This window comes from Barbatula barbatula, assembly GCF_947034865.1.
Source record: "Barbatula barbatula genome assembly, chromosome: 22".
In the NCBI taxonomy this organism is placed as follows: Eukaryota; Metazoa; Chordata; class Actinopteri; order Cypriniformes; family Nemacheilidae; genus Barbatula; species Barbatula barbatula.
Genome location: NC_136785.1, coordinates 1,273,533 through 1,287,819, shown reverse-complemented (window position 1 = coordinate 1,287,819; position 14,287 = coordinate 1,273,533). Strand labels below are relative to the sequence as shown.

Genomic DNA, 14,287 nt, shown 5'->3' with positions numbered 1-14,287 from the left:
GGGGGTTATATACACTAAACACACACGCAGGCACACAGCAAACACACACCTCACTACAAACACACACATGAACACACCCTCATACATACAAGCACGAGGAAGAAAATGAGCTGATATGTAGGCCAGTGTATGTGTGTAAGATAAATGTCCTTCCTCACACACACACACACACAGGCAGGGATTATACCATCAGTTTGTGCGTGTGTTCGGTCAGAGAGGGATTACGAGGTCGCCGTGGCGATCCTGATCTCCTGGCAGCTGGTTGGTCAGTTGGGCAGACGGCCACAAGAGGGAGAATTAACCATCACGCGGGACATGACATCAAGTATTATCAGATTTAATCTCTGAGTATTAAACTGTTGCAGCGTTCCACTGAACTCAGAAAGTCAGATTTTTCCAACGGGCTCAGAAAAGGGCTAGGAGACAAAGTAGGATTTTAATAGAATTTGCCCAAATCTAGATGAATGACGTCACATGATGTCACCGATAACAGCAAGAAATATGGCCAGATTTAAAACTGAGACTTAAACAATGTACGGAAATATTAGGCCGAGAATTTTTTTTAAAAACAAAGATTGAATCGCCAATCCGTAACTTTTCTAAAATAAACAAAACAAAAAAATATACAGTATATATATCATGATGCCTATAATCATGATTTATCATTTGAACTGTTGGATTGGATTTTGCAGGAAATGTCTGTTTGACGTGAATTTTATTTCACCACACATCAAAAAAAGTATGTAAAGTAACCAAACATTTTTCAAGTTTCAAAAAAAAGTTACGAGATTGCAGCTTTTCCAAATAGTTTAACACGATTTACACGTGAAATACAGGTGTGTAAACACGGTAAAGTATCCTTCAAAGCATACACCTGCAAAACAAAGACAAGCACCGTGCTTTTCTTTCTTTATGCACCTTACGGTATATGGTTGTAAGTTAGAGATATCATAGAGACATGTCCCACATCTGTCTTTAAAGGTACAGGGTTATATCAGTGCCTGTAGATGTCTGTGTAATTTCAGCTGTAGGTCAATGATGATTATTTCACATCCTCATTTAATCCCTAATGTCTTTAACGCTGACAGTGACTGAAGATTTTATAACCGTTATGGCAGAATCTACAGCTGTGAGTACAGGTGAGCCAGCGTGAAACTCAATGGCTTCCGTAGATGTAGACATAGAGCAAATAGAGTTTCAAAAGTATAGATAATATAGATATAAATTATAGAAAGCATCTGCATAGACTGCCACAAAAACTGACCTCTGGCCTCCAATGATTAAATAATCATCATCTCAATATTGGCCAAAATAATTGTGATTTTGTCATAATCCTGCAGCCATAATACTAAACATGTGACCCACTCTGTGAAAACCCAGCTTAAGCCATTTTTGGGAGATTTTCTTTTTTTTGCATAAAGCCGTCCAACATGACTACGTGAACATTCTGTGAAAACATCATTTTGATATCTTTAATTTTGACTAATACCATATCAGAGATTGCAATGATAGTGAAATAAATGGTGGAATTAGATTTTGAGCCTGGTTTTCACAGACTGGTTAACATATCGTTTCGCAAACGATTTAAGATAATAGTAGACGTCACTAGCGCCCCATGTGGCTATTTACAGAAACTACATAAATCAAATCACACTATTCAAAAAGGTTTCTGTGTAGCTCAGCAGTTTGTGTGTTTATTTCATGCTGAATCCTGTTTCTCTGCCACATTTCTTTCACTTACTCCTCAAATCCCCTTAGATGCCCCGTCACCGATAGCAGACACCCCACAAACCCCCCAAACTCTTCCACAATCCCCTCAAAACACAGATACCGTAACTAACTCAGCCACACCCCCTCTCACCGAGGCCACTCCCCCCACAGCCATACCCCTGGAGGAGAGCAAAGGTAAGTTGTATGAGCTTGAAGATCTTTCAAACACTAGTTTTGGCACTCAAAGCGTTGTAGCCAAGCCAAGAGCCCAGTGACTGAGTTTCCAGTAAGTCATCTACTCAAAGCTACCCCTAGAGGATTGTGGGTAACGGCTACAGACCGTGTGCACAGAGGGAAATCAATGCTCAATTAGACTGTTTCCTCTGTCAAAATAGAGTGACTTTGCATCTTTCAGAGTCTTCTTAGAGAGCGGCATACACTGCACAAACAAACTACGCACATAAACACATACACACACTGATCGAAGCGTGCATTCACATTGGAGGAATGAATAGTTAATGACGTTTAACATTGAACTCGTGAACTAGCGTGAGATAGTCGAGCTGAGATCCAAAAATGTCAAGCTGGAAAGAAAAACGCAGAGGAGCATAAACTGCTCGGCTGAGAAGCCAGAGCGAGCGGATGGATTTAATAAAGGTGGAGAACTTTGGAGCCCCAGTGGATATGTGTGCAAAAAACTACAACACCGTCACGCATTTGTTTTAGGCAACTGTAAGACCGGTTTGGCTTCATGTGTTTGTATATTACATAAAATGCTAACAAGGGCTCAGAACAACATAATAGACGCCATGCAGAACCTCAATGCAGATCATCATGTCTACGCAAGTGTGCAAATATTACAATACGTGCTGAATTTGATGATGAATGCAAAGGGCTTAAATGTCAAATAGCACTCGTGTTTGTGAGGGAAAACACAGAGGCAAAACTGCAGAGATAAGACTGACACGATAAAGTTATAGTACAACCAAAAAATATGATAAACACCTACATTTCGATTCTGTGGAACATAAAGAGGATTTTGAATAACTGGTTGTTATTTTACATGCAACCACAACAACCGTAGACTGATCAAGAATCAGACTGACCCTGGTCTCAGGCTTCCACTTTGGTCTCACCCAAAGATGTTGTAAAAAGGAAGGATGTAGTTCGTTTGCAGAACAAATAATAAGTGTTTTGAACTGCCTGTCTATAGACATTGACCTGAATACAAGAAATATTAGAAAACTAAACATTTTTATTAAATTAACATTTTAATATAAAAGTTTGGGTTTTATTCATCATCCAAGAGTATTTAAAATTCATATAACTGGTAGTTTTAAAACCACATGTTAATGTATTATTTTTTTAAGTATTTAACTTTTCATACTTTATACTGTAAGTGAAGTACAGTATAGTACAAAGAGTCTTTCTCGACTATATTCGTCTCAAACTTGTTTCTTTTCAGACAAGGGACAAGTTAAATGTGGCTTTACTTTGAGAACAGTGGTTAGTTTTTTAAAACAGATTGAATTATTGGTAGATAGTTTAATGGCTGTCAGTAGCTGCTTGTGTGTGTGTGTGTGTGTGTGTGTGTGTGTGTGTGTGTGTGTGTGTGTGTGTTTGTAAGTACGTACCAATGTATCTTGATTACCATCATCAATACAAACAAGCGTTTCCTTTAGATGCTCCTGTGGAGGATTCTGGGAAGGGTCAGGAGATTTCTGGGAAGGATGTGGATCTTTCTGGGAAAGACGAAGTTACTGATGGAGAAACAGAGAGAGTAGAAAGTGTTTTAGAGACCGACACAGGGAGGAAAGAAACTGGTATAAATTTTGTGATTTTTTGTTTATTCTATTAAATTTTTTAAATGTTTTGTGTGATCACTTCCTGCATCATTTTATTAGTTACTAGCGCATCAGCCACACCGATACCTGAATCCATTGAGTCAAATCCAGAGTCTGACGAACCAATGACAGAATCTCTTGAGTCTGTTGATCCAATACTAGAGTCTGCTGAGGAGGAAAAAAACGAATCTCTCGAACCCATACTAGAGTCTGTTGTGACGATACTGGAGTCTGTCCCACCAAAACACCCGTCTACCCGGCCAACATCAGAGTCCATCTCCCTAATAAAAGACCCACCAACACCCAGCTCAACCGAGCCAATAAAGAAGACGGTCCCACCAAATCTGGAATCTGTCCCAGTAGTACTAGAGTCATTCTGGCCAATATCAGAATCTGTCAGACCAAAAGAAGAGCCAAATTCACCACCGCTAATGCCAGATGAATCAGTACTAGAGCTTGACGCCTCAGGACCAAAACATGCGGCTCAAGTGCCAGAACTGGATAAGTCAAAAGGGAAAGAAGAAAAAGGAATGGAGGAAAAAAAGAAGGAGAAAGAAACTGAAAAAGGTATGAATGGACCAATGATCTTGAGTTAGAATACTTGGCTAGGACCCGTAGACGTAGTTTTGTGAGGGTTACTACGTCGAAAACATGGCCTGATATCTTAACCTTCAAAGACCTTTGTACACTTCATCACAAAACTACATTTTGTGTTGACACGTTCTTACCTCGATGTCTGATCTGTGGATTGCTCGGTCCTTCTCTTTGCCCGTCTAGCACCACACAAAGCCTCAACGGAACAGGGTGAAGGACGAGAGGAGAAAGAGACCGAAGGAAAGAAAACTGAAAAAGAGGGTGAAGTAAAGCACTTCGAAAAGAAGTGGGAAATGGAAGATAAAATAGAGGACAAAGATGAAAAGAATAAAAAAGGTAGAGGTGCATTGTGGGTAGTGAAGTCTATGGCTGTGTTTAGTGTAGTCATTTACTTTAGATCTGTCTGCGTTAGCCCAACATTGTAGTGAGCATGTTTACGCTTGTTAAATGTGCCATAAAATTATTTTTCTCCATTAGACAACCCCTTGTGTGTAGTTTAGTAGGTTGAGAGCTGCATATTGTAGCTTTACTCCCCGTGTGTTTCTAGACAGAAGTGTTAAATCAGACTTTTAATTTCTTGAAGCTATTCTGAAGTTCTTACTGTCTGGGGGGCAGCAGACGGTGAAACTGAAGGGCATCATATATGACGACTTTAAAGGTGAGAACAATGTGATATGTTTACATTAATATACAGATATGAGGGAGATCTGCGGCGTGTCTGTAAGAACATCTCTGTATTTACTAAATGGAGGAGCTTTGGAGATATCAAGGACATCACGGTTGTGAGAGGAGCTTGACATTTCACCTGTAGGGAGGAAATCACAGTTTCAGAATCACATGAGAACTAGCACTGGTCATGTCAGGTGTATTGGCAACAGCACAAGGATATTTCCATGATAAATAACACAACAAAAACAGAAAATAAATCAAATACAATACAGTTATATAGGAACTCTAACCTGTATGCTTTAACGACGGCATGAAATATAAATAAAAAATATGAAAACTATAGTGCACACTTAACTGTGCACTTCATTATTTAAAAAAAGAAATATGTCCTGATAATCTTAATCAAAAACCTTGACCTCCTTTCCTGTCGAGCGAGGAGTGGCGCGAGGTTGGATCCAGATCCAACTCCTCCCCCTTTATATACTTAGCCGCAATTTGGAGAGTAAGTTGCAACTTGTGCTCGCAAAAGTTTGCTCTCATTGATGTCATCGCCTGTAAGTAATGATCACAGTTAAATATTTGTTAACCTAAACCCTTTACCTAAATCTAATAAAATACATTATTAAAAATATGTTGATAAATAAAGTTTGTCTTCAGCAAGTTTGTTTTCTGTCAAAAGAATAACTTTAGTCACGACTAACCTAACCCTAATGACGGAAATGGTAGATCAACAACACGTCAAATCTGTCGAACAATCAAAACGCACTGGAAAGAGGCTAGATCCAGTGTCGACCAATCACAATGCAATGGGAGGAGACTGGATCTGGATCCAACCCTGCCCCCTGGATGTTGCGTTCTGCAGTGAGGAGCCACTGTGTTTCATGCCGTCTTGAAGAACCTTCATCAATCGGTTCCAAAACCATAACAAAAATGGGCAAGTGTTTGAGTGTGTGAGTGAGTGAGAAAGAAAGATAGAAATTAAGAATAAGCGAGACTATGGGAATACAATGAATAGAAAGAGAGAGAGAGAGTAAGTGAGTGAGTGAATGAAAGAACGAGAGTCTGTTAGTAAAAGAGAGAGAGAAACCGTCACCTAATAAACTGGCATTAAATATCAGTGAGAAAAGTAAGAGCAGCCACTGAATAAATATTTGCTTTGTGATATATAATTATTACTTGCACAAGCAGACGAAACGCAATAAATGCGGTGCTTTTGTGGATGCCTGTTGTTTGGGAATCACAGTCGTGACAGTTCTGGGAGTAAATCACATCTCATAGTAATTAACACTTTTTGGGTAAAAAGGAAAACCACCTCAAACGAGCGTGAAAACATTTCAGCGAATTAACAGTTTTTATTTAGAAATTTGCCATTTCTAATCACTTCTTTCTGATGCTAAAATTCTAAACAGGTGACGAAAACCTGGCTACTGTGATGTGCATAACAGCAGCGTTTTGGAAATACAAATCTCATTTTTAAACTCTCTGGATAAACAGATTCTTAGCGATAACACAATGATGTTCTGTCATGAATACAGTTTTATAACGCTGCATGTTTCCATTTAACAACAATGTTGAATGCTGTGGTTTGACAGAGAGCTGGTGGGTCTGAAGCAAGAACTGTTTATGGAACGATTCATTTAACGTTAGAGGTTAAGTAGTGGTAGTGCCAGTGTATGAAATATATACAAATTCTTATGAAATCACCACCTTGAAAAGTAGTTTTCCCCTGAGAACTGTGAAGAACATGTTAAGATGGTGATGCGAATTAATGAGCAGTACAGCAGAGAGATCGAGAGCATGTCACTGCATGTTGACAGTCTTTGTGTTTTGTGTTTCATCATGTCAATTTCCTCCTGCATTCTAACTCATTTCCATCTCTTCCCTCCTCTCTGTCATGTGTGATATAGACGGTAAGTTTGTCGTAACCAGCGTGCTGAAATGCGTGGGGCAAGCGAGCGCTCATTTATATTTCAATGAGATGCCGGTTCCTGTGTGCTGAGACAGGCTCTGAACTTCTCCCTTTTAAAGTGTGCATAAATATTTGAAACGCACTTACGATATTACAAAAATGCTTTCTAAAGCTGAATAAATGGTGCGGATAACAGGCATTCAAATGTGCATCTCTATATGATTATGAGAAGATCAAACAGCATTAGAGAATTATGAGGGGCCGTTTAGGCCATAATTATTGAAATGACTCTTACAAACACTAGTGAAATAAAAACATCGATCGAACTTAGTGAAATTCATTCATACATATTAATGAAATGACTCTTACAAACACTAGTGAAATAAAAACATCGATCGAACTTAGTGAAATTCATTCATACATATTAATGAAATGACTCTTACAAACACTAGTGAAATAAAAACATCGATCGAACTTAGTGAAATTCATTCATACATATTAATGAAATGACTCTTACAAACACTAGTGAAATAAAAACATCGATCGAACTTAGTGAAATTCATTCATACATATTAATGAAATGACTCTTACAAACACTAGTGAAATAAAAACATCGATCGAACTTAGTGAAATTCATTCATACATATTAATGAAATGACTCTTACAAACACTAGTGAAACCATACATATGTATTACTGTAATCTTTTACAGACACATTTCAGTGTAGTCGATGAAAGATTTCAGTGTAGTCGATGAAAGATTTCAGTGTAGTTGATGAGAGCATATTTCACTGGAAAAGGAAGCTGCATCCTCACTTCCGTTTAGTTTGGCGCGCGTTGATGACGTGCAGATATGCCGCGAACAGGAATCTGTCAGATGCAATTAATTTACTGAGCAATATTTTACAATCGCCCGCGCTACCTTCGGTTTTTCCTTATACAGTTTCGTTGTCAATGCAATTTTTTTATTGTCTAAAAATATATTTTGGCTATAAAACTATAAAACTCTCCCAAAAAGCTGAAGCGTGCGGTTCCGTAATTCTTGGCGTCTGCAATTCCAATAGGAACTACACATTCGAATGAAGCTTTACTCCCACTTTACCAGGATTTAAAGAGTGTGTCGAGGAAATAAAACTCTGGTTTTAAGATTGCAAAATGACGCCACGGCGATGTTTTTTGTTTTAGCAAGTGTTTTGCGCTATTTTCATACACGAGTAACAATGAAGATGATATTACAGCTTTTCTAAGAAGTGCACTTAAGTGTTTAGAGGACATTCAAACAGCGAATGGTGCTACGAATATGTTGAGACTTCACAGAGAGCTAGAGGACCAAACGAGAACCTTGCATTCATTGTTGCAAGCTGTAAGAGCTGTGGATGAGGAGAACCCTTGTTTACTAGAACTGCAGTCCTTACGTTTTGTAATGTTGTTTTGTATACAAATAATTATTTTTTAAAATTTTATATAACAATTATTTGTATACAAAACAACATGGCATTTCAAAGCGTTATAATAGAAAATACAGTCCATGTGCATGACATAAATACAATTATAATAAAAACATAACAAAATAATAATAATATATATTTTTTAATACAAATAAAATAAACAAATAATAAATAATTTAAGGGGCTATGGTTTTTCTTGTAAGTCATATTCTAGAATGTGTCATACCATATATAAAAGGCCATATTCCATTTCCGGATCCAAATGATCTGATTGCATAGGCAAACAACAAAATAATGGGAATATAGATTTATTGTTTGCTGTAAAAGTACGATCATAACCTTTATCACCATAACGAAATGTCCAGACAGTGGTTACTTTTCACAATTCGACTTTTCAAGAGGATCGCTACCGTACAACCCTGTGTAGATGCGCAATTAAGCGTATAGCGTGACCGCACTTATCTCAACCGCAGATTGCGTGAATCCTGCGAGACGTTGTCTGTGTCTATAGTGTGCGGCGGCTTATGCCCAAGCAGCTTAAAGTTCGCTGCCAGTTCATACCTAAGCCAAGGCAATATGAGATCTGTGCATATGAGATCTTCCTGGCAAGTGGGTCGGAGTTGTTGGAGGAACTAATAAGTAATTAATTCAGTAAATTAATTGCATCTGACAGGTTCCTGTTCGCGGCATATCTGCACGTCATCAACGCGCGCCAAACTAAACGGAAGTGAGGATGCAGCTTCCTTTTCCAGTGAAATATGCTCTCATCAACTACACTGAAATCTTTCATCGACTACACTGAAATCTTTCATCGACTACACTGAAATGTGTCTGTAAAAGATTACAGTAATACATATGTATGGTTTCACTAGTGTTTGTAAGAGTCATTTCATTAATATGTATGAATGAATTTCACTAAGTTCGATCAATGTTTTTATTTCACTAGTGTTTGTAAGAGTCATTTCATTAATATGTATGAATGAATTTCACTAAGTTCGATCGATGTTTTTATTTCACTAGTGTTTGTAAGAGTCATTTCATTAATATGTATGAATGAATTTCACTAAGTTCGATCGATGTTTTTATTTCACTAGTGTTTGTAAGAGTCATTTCATTAATATGTATGAATGAATTTCACTAAGTTCGATCGATGTTTTTATTTCACTAGTGTTTGTAAGAGTCATTTCAATAATTATGGCCTAAACGGCCCCTCATAGAGAATGGTTATTCCTTTAATTGTACTTAAAGGGACAGTTCACCTAAAAAAATTATTCTGTCATCATTTGTTCACTTTTTTATGTGGTTTAAAACATGTATATGAATCGTTGACACAAATGAAGATATTTCTAGCAATGTCTCAGTGGGTTTGTGTCACACAAGGGAAGTCAATGGTGTTCAGTGTTGTTCGGTTATCAGCGTTATTGAAAATAACTTCTTTTGTGTCCTGTAGACACAAGTGTGTCACACAGGTTTGGAGGAATTAATGATATCGTTTTCTCTTTTTGTGATGTATCAAAGCAATTGCAATGACTTTTATCTGTGTGTCCTCTTCCACATGGCATTCCCCCTCTGGCTTCCTCGCTTCCAGTGACACTAACTCCCAAGATTTTTACCTGTTGTTCAAAGGAATAACTCCTTCAATCTTGGTTCATTGATGAACTGAACATTGATTCTCTGTGAGCGACAGAAGGAAAGAGACATTTAACACTGACAAGCATACAGGGCAGGTGTGAAGTGGAACAGAGAGAAGCCCAGCCGAGTGACAAAAAGATCTGCTGTACATGGATAAAACAGATGCATTCAACAACACTTCTGTCATCAGATTTCCCATCATCCTTTTAGTCTCACAACCTCCACACACGCATACATACATATGCATGAGGAGTGGACTCCTGTGTGGATATCGCTCTGTCAGCACTACACACACACACACTAATCTCCATTTCATCTGTCAGTACCGTGAGTGTGGCTGGAAAGACAAACGGATGCAAAACAAATGTCTAGTTTGATGTAGTATGTAGCCGTACTCAGTTCACAACTTAATACTAAAACTATCCAGCGGGCAAAAAATCAGGTTACATGTTAGAAGTCCCAATGAAACGATTGCCCCACAAGGATAGTTTATCCCAAAACTCAAATTCGGTCATCATTTAATGTTTTCACCCTCATGTGGTTGTAAACCTGTATACGACTCTTCGTCTGTATAACACAAAAGAAGATATTTTGAGAAATGCCTCTGTGGTTTTACTGTTCTGTTTTTTTGGTGTCAGAAACCTTGAAAAAATGTGCGCTTCTAGCTCACAGGCCACCCACAAAAGAGAAGAATGACCAATTTATAAACACACCGATCACAGTCTTCCTCAACCTCACATTACGCACCATGTTGGATTAGCAATCCATCCAAAAAGATGGTCAGAATCGAAACACGAATGTTACTCTGAGAAGAGGAGAAACTCGAAAATCAAGGGATTTCAAAATGGAACTCAACATCCCATTTCATCCCATCATTATCTGTGTCCACGCGGTTCTCTCGTCTTTTATTTAACGCAGTGTTTCTCTTTCGCTCTCAGACTGTGAATGTAACGGACACTCCAACCGCTGCAGTTACATAGACTTCCTGAACATCGTCACGTGTGTGAGCTGTAAACACAACACGCGGGGTCAGAACTGTGAACACTGTCGCATGGGCTTCTACAAAAACACGTCTGCAGAGCCCGATGATGAGAACATGTGTAACGGTGAGTAACCGTGTGTGTGTGTGTGTTCATGGAAAAGAGGATTTCAGCAAAAAGAATTACGCAGTAACTTAAAACAAGAAAATCTTAAATATATCCTAAAGAAGTTTGTCACTGATAAATATGACTTCATTTGTTCGGGTCCATGCAATTTAAAATGATGATATTACCAATTACACCTGAAGGTGAAACTCAGGAGCGTAGAACTGTACAGCACTTTTTTAGAAAGAAAAGCAGATCATATATTTTAAAAAAACTTAGATAATAATGAGATTCATTGGAGACTTTGAAGTCTTCTCCATCTATTCCTCAAAAAAGAAGGGGAAAACTCACAAATGTCTTCAATACAGTTTCAGAAGAGATCTCAACAATTCTTCAAACTCAGATTTGTCAATCAAAAGTCAATATTATAGAAGATCTCATCAAATTGACTCAAATCCAGATTATTATTATTTCACTGATCTACATTCATTATAAACCTCAATAATCTTTCAACAATAACATTCTCATTTATTTCTGTTTTATTTCTTCTATTTTTGGAGAAGCATCTATTACTGCTTTGATACTTAAATGAAGCATAACTGAGAACTCCATTAAGTCTCCTGAGCTGTGAACAAGCTCTGAAATGTTCCTCTGGATAGACACTAAAAAAAATTCAGCAAAAAATGACTGTAAAAAAGTACAAGAGTTAATGTTGAAAGAGAGCCGGCGTTCCCAGCAGTGTGGATGTCAGGGAAGTGGATGCCAACCATGTCCGACTGCCAGTGTTTGTGCATCAAAGAAATCTTCAGACACAAAGAAAAAAAATGCCAGGATATCCCTCCAACTGTGGCAGGATAAAGACACAGTTTAACAGGCAGGACAGTAGAAGAATAGATAACACAGAAACATTGAACAGAAGACAAAAGTTGTTGGTTAGCTTCCTAGAGAACGCACAAACAAAAACGGACTGCCAAATCAACATAACGCAAAAAAGAGAAAGCAAGAAAGATCGAGCTGTGCTGAACACCGCAGGTCAAAGTTAAACTGCAACATTATCCTACTAGAAGCGTCGCATTAGAAATTCCCAGCGGCACCCAAATAAACTTCCAGAAATAAACCCGGATATGACACCTTCTAAATCAGTGGCACCGGTTCCAGCCCGGCACTGAGAGGACCGGGACGGAGAACGGAATCCATCTGCCACACGAGGAGGCAGGACGCAGGGTAAATGAAATCATGCTGTGAAGTCAGCACAAATCTGCCCTCCCCATCGGGCGTGTGCCAGGTGCCAACATGGCACAGAATCAACACTGAGATCTCCACCAGGAGAACATTTACCTCATCCTGAGACCCCGATCTCACCGAGTTTATGCCGACTATTTTCAGGAGTTTTCACACGAGTGCAGCAGTCCTGAGAACTGTCCTCTACAGTAAATCTGGACGGAGCCCAATAGAATACGCTGATGGGTATAAAACGTGTGTACGAATGAAAACAAAGAAACGTGAAACTTTCACTTTCAATTAAAGTAAAGAAAGATTACGGATTAAACTAATACTGTCACTAATACTGTAATTTGTGTCTGTGTTTTGTTTTGTTAGAATGTAACTGTAACTCAATGGGCTCGGTGCACGACCGCTGTAACGGAACCGGCTTCTGTCAGTGTAAAGATGGCGCTACGGGAGTCAAATGTGATGAATGTCTCCCCGGTTACTACTGGAAACAGGGCTGCTTCCGTAAGTACCTCCTTCATTCATGACGTCCTTTTCAAATCAATCGATCTCCGTCCCCCCCAGACTACTTCACACTTAGATCACATATTAAAATCTTTTACTCTCTAACAACCCTCAACATCAAAGTCCTAACTGGCTTTAGTTGGCAGTTAAGAAAACATGACTAGTTTTATCTTCAAACGTGCAACAAGACCAGGCAACTATATTCACCCAAAAGAGAAAATCATTTACTCACCTTCATGTTACATGAATGTTGTTTTTGCAGGAATGAAAGTAAACGGACAGACGGTGTTGAGCTGCAAATAAATCATGAATAAAACTAAACTGTAAACAACGTCCTATATTATAAACAAATATACTGTACATGATCCTCAGACAGCTATTATAAGAAAGTCTATTTGTTGAAAGAAGTTTGAGACAGGTGAATATAATCTGACAGAGACTGGTCTTGTATTGCACAATACAATAGTCTGATATTTGTAGAATTTGAAAACAGCATAGAGCTGTTTCAATAAAGTCTGATTTGGTTTGTCTTAAATTCTCTGCTTTTAATGGATAACACGCATGTGTGTGCAAATTCTGAATAGCACTTGTTCATTGGAAACTGGTTTGTGGGGTAATGATCACATTTGTACCTGGATTCCCAAGATGATTTTAGAATCCCTTCGCTGTGCATTTTCCCTGCGATCCATCTTTAAGATGAAACAGGCCCACAGCCAGAAGCACCAGCTCTGTGAAGAAAATGAGAGAGAAAACAGAGCCAGTCAATTAGGGAACAACACTTTCAGGATTAGTCAGTGTGCTTAAAAAGAAGTTCTCTACATGTTGGAACGATTTTCTGGATCTAGTAAATGAAATGTATTAAATATGTATAAAACATTTTTACATTACTAACTCGTTGCTTTTATGTTTTTAGGATTAAAGTATAAAACTAGCAAACTTCTAAACTTGTAGTTTTACTAATACTAGTGTATTTTTTCATGAACTAAGAGAGTGCTACAAGTATTGTTGTAGTAAACTATTGGAATTCAGAATAAGTTCACACTTGTAATGTAGATGCAGGAAAATTGAAAAACATATAGTTGCAAACTACTGTAGGCTACGGCGGTTAATGTAGTGCTGAATTAGTGCACTAACAAGTGCACTACTATTATATTGATATTAGTATTAGTATACTTACTACATATTAGGTTAGTTCACCCAAAAATAAAAAATGCTGTCATCATTTACTTGCCTTCCTAAATCTTTATAAATATCTTTGTTCTTATGAACACAGAGAAAGATATTTGGAAGAATGCAAACAGTTCTTGGATGATAAGATGAGAAAAAAGATGATATTTTTTAAGAATGTAGGCCAGCAACATTTCTGGCTTTTGACAACCATTGTCATTTTTCCTACTATGGTAGTCAATGGGGGTGACAAGCATTCCTCCAAATATCTTTCTCTGTGTTCAACCTAACAAAGTTTGGAACAAATAGAGAGCGAGTTATTCATGACAGAATCAAATGTTTTGGGTAAGCTATCCCTTTAAAAGTACTTGGACTTTACTAGTATAATAAAACGAAAAAAATGACTGTTCATGTCCATTTTTTCTGTACAATGTGATAACTTATCAATCAGGACCAAAATATATTTAAGTTCTTTAAAGAAGTTAACTCATTACAA

At 38.0% G+C, this 14,287-nt stretch overlaps 1 protein-coding gene across 1 annotated transcript in view; it reads left to right on the top strand.

The window, feature by feature from the left end:
• Positions 1-14,287, top strand: part of ntng2b (netrin g2b) — a 46,285-nt gene that overhangs the window by 30,189 nt on the left and 1,809 nt on the right. The window contains exons 7-14 of the mRNA XM_079485901.1: positions 1,089-1,139; positions 1,759-1,905; positions 3,393-3,533; positions 3,615-4,121; positions 4,332-4,484; positions 4,732-4,806; positions 10,744-10,911; positions 12,490-12,624. Of these exons, the coding sequence (XP_079342027.1) occupies positions 1,089-1,139; positions 1,759-1,905; positions 3,393-3,533; positions 3,615-4,121; positions 4,332-4,484; positions 4,732-4,806; positions 10,744-10,911; positions 12,490-12,624 (1,377 nt within the window). The remainder of the gene's footprint in view (positions 1-1,088; positions 1,140-1,758; positions 1,906-3,392; positions 3,534-3,614; positions 4,122-4,331; positions 4,485-4,731; positions 4,807-10,743; positions 10,912-12,489; positions 12,625-14,287) is intronic.